Consider the following 18,873-nt stretch of genomic DNA (forward strand, 5'->3'; position numbering starts at 1 on the left):
ATAATGTGGCACAGCAGAGCCTAGGCCTGCTTTCATCTTTACAGGACCAGGGAAGAAACCAAAAACCTCACCTGCAGCACCAGGACCGAGGGTGCATACAAAGCCAGGCTTTGACAGTGTTACCGACAATGGTTCTGCTACGAGGAGAGGGAGTGGATGAGATCTGAAACCAACACTGGCACAACTTTTTGAAGAACAGATTTTAACCTTTATTGACCACAAATCAGTTTTCTCACATTTTAAGTCAGCTCTGCCTTTCAAAGGGAGAACAGTAAACAAGGAAACCTGAAGGAATGATACAGTACATTTGAGTGTTTCACATTACAGACACTTCTGCTTTCCCAAAAGAAACAAAACAGCCGGAACACCAGAGAGCCAGTTCTTCCTAAACTATTAACACCTGCCTAATTACAGAGTCAAGTTCAGGGAACAGAAACAGCAGCAGCTGCTATTAATAATCTGAAAACACAATATTGGCACAACTTTTTGAAGAAGAAATTTTAACCTTTATTAGTAACCACGGCTGCTCTTTCCAGTAGCAATTGCAGCAAGATCTAGAAAGAACAAAGTACAACAGAAAGGAGATTGAGTTAGGATAGATGAGTTTTGAGCACAATCACCTTTTCTTAAATGCATTACTTACTTTTTTCTTACTAGAGAAAGATGGGAATTCTTTTTCTCTATTATTTACTAATGACTTGGCTATTTCACACCTCCCTCATGATCAAAATAAAAATTATTTTAAGTCATCACATCTTTCCCAAAGCAACACAAAAAAATACAGTAATAGGAACAATTATGACTGCAAAGCCCACACACCATTTAAGAAATAACTAACCACTTGACAAGGAAAGCAGAACACATTTTGAGGCCGTTAAAACTTACACTTGAGAATGTTGTCAGTCAGTAAGATTTTATATTTTTGGCATGAGTTCATGTCTCTCTATCTGCAGTCCAGTGGAAGTCAGTCAGTAGACTAACACTTTTTGCAGGAAACCTGGTAGTGGCACTGCTAGCAGGTACCTATAGGTACCTGTGGGTACCCAAAGCCAACAGGGTATCAAGCTTAGTAGGAGACCAAAACAAGGATGTCTCCTACAGGAGAACAGATATGCACCTCCCTGGAATTCTGGGCTGTGGTTTCAGCATGTTCAGCTCGCTGCAGCCTCCTGCAGTGCTGTATCATCATGCAAAGTGATTAATATGAAAAAACTACAAGACACGCAATCTGGTTCTGTTAGATTTCTAGTCCAGAGCTGAACCTCAGCCATTAGACAGAAATCACCATTTTTTCTGAACCAAAACTGATTCCGTGCTGGGATTTCTGTACGAAAGGCTACGCAAGGGCCGGCCATTAGATGTCACCTTCATGCAGAGCATGTGTGACTATGCCATCCACAAAGTTAATCAGTAAAGCAGTTTAGCAGTAAACCCCCAGCACACCAAGTTCTACAGGTGTGCTGTGAGACAGCTCCCAATCCTTAGAAACTAGTGTTTCAGAGGACTCACTCCGGTACTTGGTGCAGAGCTGCTCATCTCTACAGTCAGGCTATAGAGCTACACAAATTCAAGTGGGTTTATTTCGATGTATTTCTGCTGAAATACTCACTTTTTTTCACTGCTTTTCCTGCCCACAGGTGGGCACTGATTTCCTCAGAATGGCAGAGGTCCTTTCCTCAATAGTACTGATGGCCAAGCCACATAGCATACCCTTGTTGTTTTTTCTCACCTGCTGAATAGCCTCCACAATTTGGTCTCTATGGAAATGAAAGAAATAACTGTTTACACATCACATTTTGTGCAATACATTTAGCACTTAGTTGCCATGGATATTAAGCTCCATTACAAGTCAGAGCAGAAAGGAAATCCCAGAACTCTCACCTGCTAGCATCTGGATGGGTTGCTTGAAGTCTCTTAATCAGCTTGGTAAAGCTGCTCAAGTTCAGTGCATAAGGAGAATTAAAGATATCACCTGGGTCAATGGTGTAAGAATAAGATGTTTTCTGCAGGGAATTTTCTCCAGTATCCTAGAATTGCATCAAAATAAGGAAAAAGTATTGTACAGGTAATAAAACAAATCTTTCCTACAAATAAATATAAAGTCATAGAACCACAGAAGGATTTGGGTTGGAAAGGACATTATGGAGTCCAGCTCCCTTCCATGGGCAGGGACACCTTCCACTAGATCAGGCTGCTCAGAGCCCCATCCAGCGTGTCCTTGGACACTTCCAGGGATGGGGCAGCCACAGCTTCCCTGGGCAACCTGTGCCAGGGCCTCACCACCCTCACAGGGAAGGATTTATTTCTAATATCTAGTCTAAACCTGCTCTCTTTCAGTTTGATGCCATTTTGAATATTTCTGTTACAGAACAAGAAAAAACCCCAAATGATACAGTGACCAATACGACTCAGATCAATAAGTTATTCCAATACATTCAATCATATCTTCCAATCTGTACATTAGAAATAAAACTACTACGTGCATTTATGTGTAACTTACATTCCTGCTACTTTACATTAGATCCAATTACCATTTCCCAAAGGACTAGCACGTTTAAAAAGAAATCCCCAAAGACAGCAAATCTGTGTGGTTTATGAGAGTAATACCAGCAAGTATTAATTTGGCATTTACCCTCCAAGGGCTAAGCTGAGCTAAGACAAAATACTGTATTTGTACTGATATTTCTTAGATTTCTACTAAAAAAATCATACAGTTTCTTTCCAATCCAGTATCCCAAAATCTTTCCTGTATAAAATCCCAGGACATTCACATAAAAAAAAAAGGTGCTACTCAAAAGGGGAGAAAAACAAGATGAAAACCTAGTGCAAATGGGTAAGTTCCCAACTGTCTAAAGAAAAGTGACAATTTGATGCAGAAGCAAAGCAACAGTGCTCTCACTCTTCTGTCACATACCAGAAATTTATTACCAACACATAACACATTTTCCTACCCTAACATCATTCTCTACATATTAAATGTAACATGTGATGAGACAAGAGCTTTTAAGGCTCTTAGTCTGCCACATAGAGGAGCTTTGGTAATAATTATTTACCTTTTGATTATCTCCAAGCAAAGAATGTACCAACTCTTCAGCAGGTGATTTCAGATCAGGGAACTTGACAGCAAACGAATGAATGAACTCACTGAAGAGGCATAACAACCTAACTAAGAACAGACGTACCTCCAACACTGAGGAACCTGGGCCACCAACGGGAACAGAAGAATGTTCATTCCCACTCTGCACTGTCTTCGCTTCTAATAATAAATGTAAGAAAGCAAACAGTTACAATTATTCTGGTTTCAGTTCTAGCTGACATACTCTCTGTGAGTTTTGGAAAGCCTCAGAGAGAAAACCTTTAAAAAACCCTAAGCAAATGAAGGGATCCAGCATGGGAAGGAAGGGGATGAGGAGAAAAAAAATGAAGATTTCTACCTATGTGATTGGCTGGACATTTACTACTTCGAGTTTAACCACTGCAGGTAAAGTTTTCAAGGAAAAACATGGAAGAAAACAGCTGAGTTATCTACAAGGATTCACCATAAGTCAATGAAAAAATAAGTCTGAAAACCCAGCTGGCATTTTCTCCAGGTTTACTTAGAAGTAAAGCTTGTAGAAGGGACAGACTTCTCAAATAATAAACAAACACCATTGCTAGGAATGTCAGCTTAAAGCACACAACTCTTAAATCACCCGTGCCTTGCTTTTCTTGTTGCTTTTTCGTTTCTTCAGGGATTACTGGAAAATCTGACGTTGTCAACTCTTCTTTAGCGTCAAACCAATACTCAGTCCCCTCCTCAGTTTTCATACGGCCTTGACAATTGAAATAAAATTCAGTGTGTTAAAATTCAAACTGTGTTATGTCATATGAATATCAAATTTCTATACTTAAAAGGATTCCAGCTACCTACATGACTTAGTACTACATTTAAAAGGTGACAGAGACTATTTTTCACTTCTAATTTAAATAGCAATTTTTTCCAAGACGTAAATAATAATGTAGAGCTCTATATTGTTATCATTAACATAAATAATTATTTAAAAATAAATTATGATATCTGATACATAAGCACTCCATCACAGAAAGATCAGCTGAGCATCCATAGATATGTTTTACACAGGGTTTGTTTTTTTTCCCCAACAACTTAACTCACAAATAACATAGTATTGTCACTAGATGCACATCACTTACCATGCTTCAGATCCCGACCTTTATGTTGCCCTTCCCGTGCCTCGGGGGAAGCAGAATCACTTGGCTGACCACCTTCAGTCTGTGTCACTTGGCTGACCATCTTCAGTTTGTCCTACAAACATGCCTCAGTTTACATCACAGCACTTACACCTAATTATACACTATTTTTCTAAGCTTCAGAATATCAACTGATTAAACAGGTAAATTTTAAAAAGTTATCCTACCGATTGTCTTCAAGAACCCCCAACTTATTTTGAACGGGTAATCAAATGCATCAGCTGCATTTGTGATCAGTGGCAGAGGATCTTGGGCTGAGCCCTGAAAACTGTGGTAAAAGGAAACCCTGCTCCACAACATTAACACTTGTGAAACTCAGCAGTGAAGAAGTCCCTACCCTATTGACAGAAGTCTGCTCTTGCATTTCTGGTGCTTCAGCATCAGCTTTTTCTTCACCTGGAAGACCACTAAAACAGATCCAAAAATTTCATACAAAATATAGCACAATTTTAAATTCTACAATTACTTCTACAAGTACTCTGACACATTAACTTAAACACTTCCAAAAGCTCAAGGTAAAATAAAAATTTACTTAGTAATCTTAGCTTTTTTTGATTATATCTAGATATTCTGTGGGATATTTTGATGTATGTCCTTACAATTTTAAATATCTCTGCAATTTTTACTAATTAATTATAAAACAAATAAAACTAGCTGCCCTTTTTTTTTTCTTCAATTTATTTCACTAATGCTTAAAAATAAATTTCAAAAAGGTTTCCACCTGTTTGTTTACCTGATTCAGTAAAACTTATTGCCAAATTTGTTTTTTTTATCTCCACCTGAAGTCACCGGACATGGTTCCTAACTATGCAATACCATGTATCTGCCTGAAATATGAAGTTATTTTTCTATCATTCTTCATAACTGAATGACAATCTTAGCAGAACAGATGTTTATATACTCAATATTTATCTCTGTTGGCAGCAAAGTCCTTTTGGGTTTTTGTGGTTGCTTGGTTTTTAAGACAGATCCCATCATGACTGGAGACAAAGATTTTTAGTAGTGAAAGTAGGGAACCAGGAAAATGACCGGTAAATTGAAAACTTTTGAAGTTTTTTAAGATAGTAAAGATATAACTCCCTAGTTTGCGTGGTAGAACACTGTAGAGTAAAAGTGCCCTGAAAATAAATCATTGTACCCAAAGGGTAATGCTGGTCTTTCAGCTAAACAGGTAGAAACAACAAGATAAAATTTCTTGATTTCAGAATGTAAGTTTAACATCTCATAAGCCCTTTCCTCATTTATTTTTAAGAAGTACAACAAGAAATGAGAACTACTTACTCAGAGCCAAGACTCTTTCTGAAAAACTGTCAAAAAAAGAAAGCTTTGTCTTACTTTTCTGAATAAACCCATTTATATTAAAAATCATATAGCAATTAAGAAATTACCTTGCCAGGCACATAAAAGGAAGAGATTGGGGGTAACTTCACTTCAACTGCCAGTGGTGGGAGAGCATTTAAAGGTACGCCCATGTTTATTTCCATTCTCATATTGTTGTAATTATTTTCTAGCTCTTCCAAAACCAACAGGAGAGATGAATATAATTCAGTCTTCTCATCACATCTACTGAAATTTGGATAAGAAAATAACACCAACTTAAGAAGATATTTTCTTCATTTTACTGCGTCCAGAACTGCCCAAAGATTTTACAAGATTCCTCCATGTTGTGTAAAAACATGAGTTAGCAACTATATTGTGCATCACTTGTTTCCTGGGATTTTATTCCTGGAAACAAGTTGTACTTTGGGTCTGTGAATTCTACAAAAAAATTAAGGCTGAAATAAAGACTTGGCAGTTACAAGACCGTAAACTTTTCTGGACACCACCACCAACCCTAACAACTCTTACAAGCTATGGATGGACTGTATCAGTACCATTTAGCAATTAATGCCTGATAACCAGTTATCCACTTCATTTAAAAGGACATGAAAGTACGTGCCTCCCAAAAGAGGTGTTTTCCTCCAAAGCCAGCTGATAAATTGTCAAGCAGTGCTGATAGCACATCTTATAATGGATGGCCAGAAGCTGCAGCTCCGCCTCAGTTGCTCTCTGCAGAGTGTTTTGACAGCAGATTGATACAGAATTCTTCACAGTTTGCTTGTTGAGATGTACTGGCCTTTAAAATAATAACAACAGAATATTGATTCCAGGGCTTCCAAGGTTTTGTTTACATTCATTATGTTTTATTCTAAAACAAGGAGCTTTCCAGAAGCCATTTTCTGATATGGTTTAAGGAAAAAAAAGAAAAAATAAGTTAGTTCCTCCTATTTACCCCACAGAAAGAATAATACTTTACAGTAGCTTTCACATGCAATTCAGCTTTAACTCAGAGGAAGGAACTGCACCCGCACTATAGTAATTTCTATCCAAAAAGTGAATCCTTAAGAACAGAAAAGAAACTTAGCAACTCTGTGGATCTGCAAACACACTTATTTTGTTTCCACAGGCATGGAATAATTTAGGTTGGAAGGGCTCTCTGGAGGTCAGCACCTGCAGTCCGAGGCTGCTGTGGTCTTTGTCCAACTTCTGAGGTCTTCAGCTCACTTTTCTCACCTGTCCAGGTCCCATCCTACCCTCTAGTGCAGAAGCTGCTGCCCTGCAATCTTTTAATACCATCAGTTTTGCCAAGTCACAGACAATCTTTCAGTCATTAAAAACGCTCCTATCCAGCATCTGGAATTCCGAAACAAGAACAACTCAACCCACCTGTCAGTGCTTATCTTCCAATCACAGGTACACAGCTGATTCTTTGATTCCCACTGCTCCTAAACAAATCAAACCATTTTAAGAAGTTACAGATTAACATTCATAGAGACAAGTTCTGAGCAACTGCAAGTTAAAAAAGAGTTTACATATCAAAATGGTTTGGTGGGTTGTTTTGTTGTTTTTTTGTTTGTTTGTTTGTTTGTTTTTTGGTGGTTTTTTTTTTTAATTACCTGAATGTGTGAGCTCTGGGCTCCGAATGACCATTCCGTGTTGGAAGCAGCATCCACACAGTTTTGACGGGGCCATCCCACGGGTCGAGATTTGTTCATCATTGTTATCTCTGTGTTAATTGCCCTGGAGCAGAGACAAACCTGAGCACTGCTGCTTCTGCTCGTTGTGAAGCAAGCCCTGAAATCAGAGCTGGCATCGACAGCCTGTGTAACTGCAGAGACACTGGCCACGCTTCTCGGGGTTCCAGAGCACTCAGAGTTCACACAGGGGGGACTTCCACCGGAGGATTCATCTGCAACTTCCACGCCAGAATCAGGACTCTTACTAGTGGGAATTTCAGAGACAGGAAATTGGGGTTCAGCATCCTCTGCAGAGCTGTCAACACTGACGGTGCCAGTTTTTTCATAGCTGTAGAAATCAGAGGACTCTGCATGTTCACAGAACTGCAGAGCTACTTTAGGGGCCCTTTCCCTTGGTGACAGGAAAGGGCCCTCTGGCTTCACTGAGACTCTGTGAGTGTGCCTGTTGCTGTCCCCAGACACTTCTTCTTCCCCTGTACTGATGTGAGGTGGCACCTTGTGACCTTGTGGTATGTCCTTCACCTCTCCAATTTCCCTCTCCTCAGAGAATTCACTTGAGCTATTCGTATCATCAGCATATTCCTCGCGAGCGCTGAGATACTCCAGACGGGAGTCTTCACTTAAATGGCTTTCTTCACCTAGATCTTCACCTGGACAGGAGCCCTGAGTGAAGGAACTCATTTCACTGTTAATATGGCTGCTCTTTCCCACTTCCATGGTACCAACACGCCCTCCTCCTCAGAAGTAATCCACACAACTCACTTCCACTGCAACCTCTCTGGCTCTTCCTACCAGGTTCTCCCCTTAATAAAAATCAAAAGAAATTTGAGATGCTCCATGGTATTCAAGAGGACATTACAGTTAAAAAAAATACATTAAACTAACCATCCTACTTTTACCTGCTGCATGTTAGTACAGAAGGTAGCAATTCTATGTTATGTTCTCAAAGAAATTCTAAGAGGTCATGGAAGACTATTACAGGAATTTGCTGTCCTTGACTGTGTGATTTCACTTGAGTAAAAGCATCCTCAGAGACCAACCATCCCTATTTTCTTGAACTCCTGGGCAAAGCTTCCATCCCCTTAACGTGGAAGCATTTCTTGGCTGAATCCCTGGTGATACACAGTGAACTATTTTACATCATATGGCACACAAGGGATTCAGATGCATGTACTGACTCTGAAAGTCGCAGAACCATAAAGTTGTTACATAAAATCAGAAAACTGTAGGTTTTTTTAAAACTACTCATATTAAGGAAGAGGTGAACTTCAAGGTCTGTGCCTCCCAAGAACTAACCCCCCCCCCAGGTGTTGGAACAGGGGAAATTAAAGCATATTCCTTTTAACCCTGTAGAAGCAAGAAACAGTTATCAAGGACAAAGCCATAAGAAAACCTGAGAACCTTTAAAACCAGAAAGTCTAAGTCATAAAGGAACACAGGAAGACAGTTTCTTGCAGCAGAGCCCTTCTTTTAGCAAGAGAAGGAAGCTGGACAATACACTAAAATCAAAGCAATACACCTACTCTAGACATGCAACAAACCCAGTTTTGTGAAAAACACGATAAAAAGCAGAGAAAAAGCACACAGGGATGGAGGATGCTCTTTGTGAAGCTTGTTTCTTATAAATACTTGTCAGTTTTCCTCTGCCTTCCCTCATAAACTTCTAATGAATTAATAATATATAATAATAATAATATAATAATGGCCAGTCTTCGCGAGCGAAGATCCGGGGAAGGTCTTTACACCTTCCAGCCTGCGCATTGGATTTTTTAGGTGAGACACAGTGTGTGCAGAACTGAGCCCACCCTTTAATCCTAAGGTTCATCTGCCAGGGCCAAGCGAGCTTGGCAGCGAGGTCCTTAGGACGCAGATGGGTTGCCTTTTAAGGGCTAACGAGCCCCACCTGCCCGGGAGTGGCCCTGACCAGGAATCGAACCCGGGCCTCGGTGATGACAGCGCCGCGCCCTTACCACTAGACCACCAGGGGCTCCTACTAATGAGTTAAAGAATACATAAAAACACTAGACATATTCCTATTAGGTCTGCTTTCTAAACTACTTAAATGACACATCACAATCTTAGTCATCAGTACACGAGAGCCTTTTCTCAGGGGGAAAAATGCCTTATCTGTTCAATCTGCATCCACTGATGCCCCTCCACTAGGGATTATCATTCAAATGGCATAATTTTAGAACACTTCATAAAAATGCTTTAAATAATTTAACAGAAATGATCAATAGAAGTCATTCAACCTCCAAACAGAATCACAGAATGGTTTGGGTTGGAAGGGATCTTAAAAGTTATCTCCTTCCACCTCCCTGCCGTGGGCAGGGGACACCTTCCACTAGATCAGGTGGCTCCAAGCTCCTGGCCTTGAGCACTTCCATGGTTTTATTATGCACTTCTGCAGTTATTTTTCCTTTAAAAACGTTATCTTTTCTTACTACATTAACTTTACCTTCACCTCCTAACTGAAGCTTTGAGCGACTCCGTGGAATTCAAAGCCGAACTGCTGCCACAGCGCATCCCAGGCGCCTGTACGTAAATCACAACGTTTTTAACACAGCGAAGCGACTTCACCCACTTTTCCTTAAGAACAAGCCAAGAAACGAGACCCAAAACACCTCCGCGTCCCAGCTAAGTTACAATAACCCTGCTGCCGCTCCTAATGACACAACCAGACGCTGAAACACAGCCGAGCCGGTCCCCGCCGTGGCGCTGGGTGAGGGAGGGGTGCCCGGGGGAAACCCTCAGGCGGGAGAACCGCGATTTACCGCAGCTCCAGGGCAGGCTGAGCGGCTGTCCCGCTGCCCAGACGAAGCCGCCCGGCCCCGGTGGCGCTGGCTTGGCCCCGGTGGCGCTGGCTTGGCCCCGGTGGCGCTGGTCCGGCCCCGGCCCCGCTGGTTTGGCCCCGAGCCAACCCAACCCCGTTACGGCACCCCCACCCCTTAGACCCGGCAGCAGCCGCAGCCCCCGGGCCACGCGCTCAACTCCCTGTCAGCCCCGCGCCCCGCTCCCATTGGTTGCGGCGGGGACAGCGCCGACGCCTGATTGGCCGGCGCGGAGCCCACGCTCTCCCTGTGGCACCCGCCCTTCCCTCAGAGGCGGCGCCGCGGTGTCCCCTCAGATGCGGCATGGCCGTGTCCCTTCAAAGCCCTGCCGCCATGTCTTCTCCGAGGCGGTGTCGCCGTGTGCCCCCAGAGGCGGTACGGCCACGTCCCCTCAGAGACAGTACCGCCATGTGCCCTCAGAGGCGGTGCCGCGGTGGCCCCTGAGAAGCGGCCGGTCCCTTCTCTTCCTCGCGGCTCTCCTGTCGCTGGGCACAAGGCCCAGACCGCAGCCGGCGGGGAGGGACAGCAGTATCCCTTGTACAGTTATTACAGAGTATCCTGAGCTCGGAGGACCCACAAGGATCATCGAGTCCAGCTCCTGGCCCTGCCCAGGATACCCCAACAATCCCACCCTGTTCCTGAGAGTGTTGTCCAAATGCTCCTTGAGCTCTGTCAGCCTTGGGGCTGTGACCACTGCTCTGGGGAGCCTGTTCAGTGCCCACCACCCTCTGGAGGAAGATCCTTTTCCTAATATTCAACCTAAAGCTCCCTTGAGACATATTAAAACTTACCTGAAAGTTTCCAGCCTGAAGGAGCGTGTTACAGGAGTGGAGGCAAATGCAGGTACATACCTGCCACAGAGATATATATTACTTGTAGAAGGGGGCCTGCTTCTTCCTTTAAACACACACATGTAGAGGTCTTAATAAAGTGTGTAAAACATCGCTCAGCTGCCTAAAACAACGCTCCAAACACATACTATGGTTTAGAGCACCTAAAGCAGAGACAAGCACTACCCTCCTCCTCAGTCTCTTTCATGGAAATGGCCACTCTGGCAACACCCAGGATCAGGGCACGACGAAATTTCATACTAAAATAACACCTTTTTGATGAACAAAGCTGCCTCCTGTTGTGAAGGATTCTTCCAGGGAAAGTTACTATGTGTTACCTCTATGTTCACCAGAAAGAAAGTGGAAAATTCACTGAATTAGCAATACCATTCAAATTTCTCCTGCTGAGAGGCTGTCCCCGTCCTCCCCCTGCCCAAGTGCACATGGCCACTAGAAGTTCAATATTTGGAGGTATATGTGCACCTGACATTAAAAATGTTACTATTTGGAAGTATATGTGTGCCTTGCTATTGAAAATGTTAATATCTAGAGGTACGTCTCACTCCAGTGCCCTCAGTCACACAAGTTCCTGAATTTGTACATTTTACAACCAGTGTTGTTCATGTTTGTGCGATCCTACAGCAATGTATTAAAAAGGAAAATGAGCTGCTACATCAGTATCGTCCCAAAACTCTGTATTTTCCAAGAGAACTTTTCCTGGTGACATCACCATGACAGACCACTCCATAAAAACTACCCAAACAAGTGACATTTTATTGGCGAGTTCTGCTCATAATGAATTTCCTTTTCCACGCTCACATTCCCTATCAGAGCGCTTGGAAAAAAAGCCAAACAAACAAAACAAAAAAACCCAACGTTTTGGGTAACATTCCATTTGCAAACGATAAAATTATTTAACAATTTAAAATAGAGGATAACAAATTGACATAAGTTCTAGGAAAACCCATCCTGGTTCCCCCAGGAGCTGTTCATTGCCAGGCTGCTACCACCTCAGCTCCGCTCTGGGTCCCGAGGTGCTCTCGTTTGGAGCTCAATTAAAAGGACTGGGACATGTGCTATTATTACCATTAAAAGCCCTGTTGTTGTACATTCTTCACAGAAAAACATAAAACAGTTTGCAGGAAACCAACCAGTTCTTTTTCTTCCCTTATTCTAAAGCTAAGTCATACTGAAAGTTAGGGGGAGAAAAAAATGTCTTCAACATTCATCTACTTTACCACACACAAAGATTTCTACTAAGAGCATAACCAGGTCGAAATAACACATCTGATTTCCGTCATGAGGTTAGTGCTTATGGGGTGCAAGATGAAAACTACTCTGAAATAATAAACACATCCCTTTCTGATAAGCAAAGCATTAGTTTTAGCCTTTTGGACCAATGCTTAGTTGTTTCTCCTGAATCTTGACAGGAGAGACAGCTTTCACCACTACCACAAATGAAAAGATGACTGGTGACAATCACACACCTTATCATTAATAAGATGTTGTACTTAGCATGTTTGTTTGCATTCTGAAAATCCCTTAGCTCATTTTTTAGGCCCCAGAGGCTTTGTACACCAGAAATTATACAAGTCAAGCACAGAAAATTGTAAATTGGTATCTACAGTGATTTTGAGGTATTCCACAAGAAACCTGGCTCTGCACCTGAATGTTCCTCTCAAAAATCAAACAAACAAATAAAAGACCCCAAAGCCCTAGCTGGAGCGGAAATTTAATTTAAAAAGATTCCTTCCATCCCCATGTTTCACCACATTTGATGAACAAGGACCTTCCCCATCAAGGCACAGGAAGGTCCTCATCTGGCACCTTCACATGCCGGGCAGCTCCTCCCAGCCCCTGCCCAAGCCATGAGGGACAAGGAAAACAAAAACCTAGTGGACTTTACAGATCACAAAAGGGGAACTGAGAAACATTTATTGGAGATCTAAAAAGTGGGAAACAGTCCCATCGGGTGAAACAATTCCTGATGTATCAAAAATATGTGCCCTGCATAGAAGTATTCCTTGAGGATGAAGACCAGTTGCACACAATTGTTCATGATCTGCAGGAAGTATATACCAAGATGGACAAGGCAAACTTCCAACACCTCCTTGGTGACAGCATCAGATTCATAACTGATGTCCTCTTGCTGGAGGTGAGTGAACATGAAACTGTGGGAAAAGTAATTGTAAAGCAATAAATAACGTGAATTATCGTACTGCAGGCAGTTTGCAGAAAGCCTGATTGTTTCAGTATCCTCCTATTGCTCACTACAGGTTTGCCTAAAATCAAGCTTGCTTGGAAGAAGTTTGCCATGATTTTCCCATTACCAGGTAATGCACTGTTGAATTACTGGCATAATTCATAGAATCCCAGAATGGTTTGGATTGGAAGGGATCTAAGAGATCTCATTCCACCTCCTTTGCCAGGGGCAGGGACATTTTCCACTAGACCACATTGCTCCAAGCCCTGTTCAACCTGGCCTTGGACACTTCCAGGGATGGGGCAGCCACAGCTTCCCTGGGCAGTGTGTCCAATTCAGTATGTTTAGATCTAGAAATAGATAATTTGAGGACTTTGAAAAGGATGCAAATTTTAGATATACTTCTCAAAATTGCACCTAGTCGGTGTGGTCACGTGTTATGCATCAGGACAGGTCCAATCATTGAATTTAAGGGTTTTATCTCTCAGGGTTAATACACAACCCAGGGACTTCATCTGCCTTTGAAGACATTTCCTTTCACTTTGAAGTGGTTGGGAGCCTGCAGAACCAGAGGTTTCTTGAAGTAAATGGCTACTGGGCTTTCCCCGTGGAGTAGTGATGCAAGTACTGATAGCTTCATTTCATGTACACATCCAGTCTTAGGCTAAAACAAGGAATGTGAAGGACCTGGAAGTGCTAGAGCATGTCCAGAGAAGGGAGTGGAGCTGGGGAAGGGTCTGGAGCACAGGTCTGATGAGGAGCAGCTGAGGGAGCCGGGGGTGCTCAGCCTGGAGAAAAGGAGGCTTGAGGGGACCTTCTCCTTCCTACAACTCCCTGACAGGAGGGTGGAGCCAGGGGGGGCTCAACCATCTCAAATGGAAGGACGAGGGGAAACAGCCTTAAATTGCATCAGGGGAGGTTCAGATTAGATATTAGAAAACATTTTTTCACTGCAAGAATGGTCAGGCATTGGAATAAGTTGCCCAGGGAGGTGGTGCAATCACCATCTCTGGAAGTGTTCCCCAGGGGCACAAAAAAAAAAAGCCTTCATGCTTTTCCTGGGATATTAATTTCAGTACTTCATTCCTAAATTTCCTTGTGCACCCAGAAGAGATGCAGAGGAAGGTGTTGTTTCCTAGCCAGACCAGAGAAACACATTCAGATACTGTTTTTGGTTTATTTAGTGAAGGTGCTCTAAGAAGATACCAGCAATTCCCTTGCGTTGAAAATAGCAGTGGTTTGTACTGTAACCTCCCGTCTGCAAGGAAGAGGCTGGGGAAAGACCTGGATCAGAGAGTCTGAAGACCAAGTTAAGGAGAAATGTGGTCTCCTGGGTCTGGATTTGGCTTGATAGAACCATATCTATTGATGCAGCATGGACAGTTGCTCCTGTGGAACAGCAGATGCTGCTTCACAGCATGAGCAGATTCCGAAGGGATTGGTTCCCTGCCTCAGGCGCTTTCCTGTAAGGGCCAAAAGGGGACGGGCAGCTTTATCCCTCAGGTAACTGCTGTTCTCCTTTGAGTAGTACATTCAGAATGATTTCCAATAAACCAGAGCTGTAGTGCTAGTCATATACAATTTTTGTACACACAATAATTGCCTTCAACATCTTAACTGGTTACACTGATTTTCAGGAAAAGTGGAAAACCTTTATAATGACCTAAGAAGGAAAGAAATCGCTACTTCTGTATTTGTAGAAAACCCATAGGCAGTAATATTTTCTAAAGTGCTTCTTATCAGTTACTCTTTTAAAAATCAGACTTTTATTCTGTAGCGGCATAATTTCCTAGTGGTTCATGGACCAGTAGATAGTTTCTGAAAATGGGTAAAAAACCCATTTCATACTTTGTTTAAGCAAATGACACTTGCTTTGACAAATGCACCAAAGAGAGTGATCTAAGTGCAAAACCCACCATTTCTGAAAACACGGCCTTATGCTGGTTTACTGATGCAACTTTACATCCTTTAAAAGTCATTTACTTCAACTCCAAGAGCAGGGATTAAATAATACAAATAAAAGTTGAAAATTCAATGAAGCTATTGCCTATTTACCCTGAAATAAAAGAGTCTCATGATTCCACTGGTGCAAAAATCCCTCCAGACACCTTTGTTTTATTGGCAAAGTCATTTAAGGTCACTTTTGCTTCCAAGACCATCTTCTTCCATGGTTTCCACTGAAGGAGTTTTGCTTTGTAATGGCTTGTGGTTCCACAGTGATTTGTAAATGAAAAACTTACTATGAATAACTCTACCGTAGTCACTAAATTACAGATACTGTCACGAGAAAAGTCCAAAACTTACAGTGTTTCTTTTAAAATTTTCAGCAAGACACAAAATTCCAGTCAAATTGTTTTCTTTGAATACCATTTTAAATGGCAATAAATGGCTGCTGTGCCCTCTGGATGGAGAACTTAATGTGCTTCTTACGCGGTCGACTGATACTGTACTTCGAATGTCCCCAGCGCTTAGTGTGGAAGGGCTCCTGCAGGCACAGCCATTTGGATCAGCTACTCCTGTGGATATAGTGCAGTAGGTTTGAATCTGCACAGATAGACCCTCAGCTGGGTGGCACGTAGCTAATGTTGGGGTTGTCTGTTCTCAGAAGGCATGACACAAAGCATCCCAGGCAGCAAGAGGCAGAAGCAGCTGCAGCGTCGTTCCGATTCCGTCAAGTAGGAGTGGTTTCTGTCGGGAGGTGGTGGTTATTGCTGCGACAGTAAAGCACTCCGGTTGGCTTTCATCTTCTCCAAACGTTTCACTAGGTGGCCGTTGCTCACCTCAAGCTCTTCAGTTTTATCCAGTGCTGAACGAAGCTGAAGGAAGCAGAAAAAAAAAAAGAAAGGTAACTTTCACAGTGTTTTCAATTTCTAAAGAAAAGCTGACCATATTGCTGGAATTTCTTTCTAACATAAAGCTGTTGAAAATTCCTTTTAGTAGAGTTAAAAGTAAATGTTTTGTAACTGCTTTGAAAGCCACACACACAGGTATTTTCTAAGCAGGATGCCAAGAATCCAAGGTATTTACAGAATGTTGAACAAATGGCTCAGAATGTCCCTCAACTCCAGAGGCATGAGGCTCAGAGGTATCTGCTGGGTGATGTACACCTGTCTCACTGCTCCGCTTTTATGCTTCTGGTTCCCAGAACTACATCCACAGTCTTAGTTTGCTATAAAACCCACCACAGGATGGGTACGGAGAGAGAGCTGGACTGCACAGAGCAGTATTTATGGGCATTAGAGCAGAAGGAGTATTCAGAAAAAGCAGAGCCACACTGAGAAAAAAATCAAACACCTCAGGAGGCAGGAGTGAGAGAAGCTGATAAAAGTATTCAGGCTGATTGTGGCAGCTACTTGGAAACAAAATGAAGTTTGGAAAGAAAAATAAGGTCAAAATTACAGATGACTTGAAGATGCAATGCTTTTAAGAGACAGATACATGGGCAGAATCTGTGGACAGCCACACTACAGCAAACAGGCATGAAGGGATTGACAGAGCAAGAAAAAAAAGCTCACAGGGAATGACTCACATCCATCTAGCCCTCAAATTTACTCTGAAGCTTGGAAGTTCAGACTGTCATTCCTGGCAAGATGTGGCATTCTGCTTAAATAATGAAGTACCTAAACTAAGTTTACAGCAGAGTTTGCAGCTTTCTACTGCTGTAATTTCTGAACCACATATTCTCAAGAGACCAGTGACGTGTGTTTACAAACCCAGAATTTATACACCCCATAGCAATGAGCCTTCAGGTACAATGAAGGACAAGGACAGCAAAGGAGGAATAGGAGCTTTTCAGCTTGATGAATGTGTAACCACAGGAACATTCACAGCTGCAAACCTGAGCATTTGAAGGCTGCTGCCAGGTTCATGTTGTACAAGTGGAACTTGAGTTTGCTCCAGGGAACCAGCTCTGGTACAAATCAAGGCACAGCAGGCCAGTTTAGGAAGGAATGATGGAACAGCGGTGGGAATTCACAGTTGAGACTGTTACTCCAGTCTGAGCACCGAAAGTTTGGTTGTACATTTAGAATTATTAACTAAATCAATTAAAAAAATTAGATGTTTATTCTTTGCCGTGCCAATAAAGGGAGGTTCCTCCTCTCAAACACACCAGGGAGGCAGGTGTCCCCCACACAGAGCAGGCTGACTGCTGGCCTGTGACAGCCTGCAGTTAAGAGTTACCTCTCTCTGTAGTTTGCGTTTCTCTGCTTTCAGTTCATCTTCTATTCTTTCAGCATTTTCAGCAGCAGTTTTGTATCGGGCTACCTGACCTTCCAGTCGTATTACCTGGGGTGAAGGCAAAGTTTCTGAATTAAAAGACGTACCAAGAAGTTACTCTGAAGCTTTACTCTCCCACTAGTATTCAAGGAATAACCAGAGAGATGCTCACTCCTCTTTAATAAAATAGGGCATATTTTCAGAAAAAAAGAGAAACACCAAGGAAGCCTGGCAACAGTAACCTACTCCAGACCTTTTACACATATCCATATTTAATATGCTTCCAGCAACAAAAAATACAGCCCATTGACTAAAATTCTCTTTGCAAGAGCATCACTGATGTACTCTGGACAAGAGCAAACAATCAAATGAACAGCTGTGTATAAAATCCATATATATACATCATATGCCAGGAGCCATTTAAGGCTTGTCAATAGCTGGGCATCAGGAAGTGTTCTGCAGAGTTCAGCAAGTGCTGTCTTTGAATGTTTTTCCTTCATTTCAGATGAATAAGATATTCCCTCTTTCCCAAACATAAATGAAAGCATTTCAGTCCTAGTAGCCCTGATGCTCCAACACTTCCCTTATTTGAAGGGAAAATCACAGTAATCATGACTTCATTTATCATATAACAAAATACACTTTCTCTTTGCATTCTCATCATGCTTAAACATACAGAACAAGCCAAAAACTTACATTCTGCTCCAATGCTGTTATCTCTTGCTCAGACTTTGCTAGTTTAAATTTGAGATCACTGATCTGTCTGTTGGCATCTCCTAAAAGAATGGGAGATTTATCAGAGATGTCAGAACAAGTGTTAGCAGTTTCTAACAAGTCTGTCATAAAACTTCCATGCATCAGGGATCTGCGGCAGTAGAGTAGTTCTCTGTCAAAAAGTGCCCAGCTATATATAGGCATTATTCCCATTCTTGCCTGATTCCCTTATGACCACTCTGAAAGTGGAATTATCCTGAATTCACCCCAGCTCTCCTGAGGAGCAATAATACAGATTCCCAGCTGCAATCTTACTCCAACAAAGGTCCTAATTCCCTCACCTCTCTAGAGGTGCATGGCTGAAGCTGCCTAAGAACTGAGGGCTCGCTCTTACTCAGAGTCACGTGGTTATACATTTTTTCACTCGCATGCAGGGTACAAAATTCCCTTAAAATCAAAATGCAGCTCACTTTGGAGATCAATCATGTGCATATCTGTCCCGTTTTCCAGAACTCCATCTTCTGACTGTGTGTTATCCATCTTGCCATTCTTTTGCTTTTCTTCCAGTTGTCCCTTTAATTTTTTAATCTGAAGAACACAAAATAGTTATTAAAATCACTGAGGAAAATTGTGGCTCAGTACTCAAAATCACTCAAGTATTATCAAACAAATTATGTATTTTTAAAACCTAAATTCCAGAAAATCTTTTACTACAAAACAATGTCCTAGAAATTCTTTTGGCAAACGACTCATCAATTATCTTATGCATCAGTGCTTATGTATAAATTCAGGACCAAACACAATGAGTAGAA

The 18,873-nt window shown here is 42.1% G+C and overlaps 2 protein-coding genes across 4 annotated transcripts in view; both read right to left on the bottom strand.

The window, feature by feature from the left end:
* Positions 1 to 296: 296 nt before the first annotated feature.
* RBM44 (RNA binding motif protein 44) lies at positions 297 to 7,982 on the bottom strand. The gene is given in 12 exon segments (XM_050339868.1): positions 297 to 554; positions 1,610 to 1,757; positions 1,882 to 2,027; positions 3,183 to 3,256; positions 3,693 to 3,812; positions 4,192 to 4,303; positions 4,586 to 4,655; positions 5,530 to 5,555; positions 5,637 to 5,801; positions 6,148 to 6,364; positions 6,955 to 7,013; positions 7,185 to 7,982. Coding segments are annotated over 11 exon segments (1,929 nt in total). The 3' UTR covers positions 297 to 554; positions 1,610 to 1,615.
* A 3,698-nt stretch (positions 7,983 to 11,680) lies between these two features.
* Positions 11,681 to 18,873, bottom strand: part of LRRFIP1 (LRR binding FLII interacting protein 1) — a 114,499-nt gene continuing 107,306 nt past the window's right edge. For all 3 annotated transcript variants that reach the window (XM_050340042.1, XM_050340045.1, XM_050340044.1), the window contains 4 exons: positions 18,532 to 18,649; positions 18,044 to 18,123; positions 17,312 to 17,416; positions 11,681 to 15,945 (listed from right to left, as the gene is read on the bottom strand). In XM_050340042.1, coding sequence (XP_050195999.1) covers positions 15,835 to 15,945; positions 17,312 to 17,416; positions 18,044 to 18,123; positions 18,532 to 18,649 — 414 coding nt within the window. In that variant the 3' untranslated portion in view covers positions 11,681 to 15,834. The remainder of the gene's footprint in view (positions 15,946 to 17,311; positions 17,417 to 18,043; positions 18,124 to 18,531; positions 18,650 to 18,873) is intronic.

Source organism: Myiozetetes cayanensis, unplaced genomic scaffold (assembly GCF_022539395.1).
Source record: "Myiozetetes cayanensis isolate MyiCay16 unplaced genomic scaffold, myiCay2020 scf9, whole genome shotgun sequence".
NCBI lineage: Eukaryota > Metazoa > Chordata > Aves > Passeriformes > Tyrannidae > Myiozetetes > Myiozetetes cayanensis.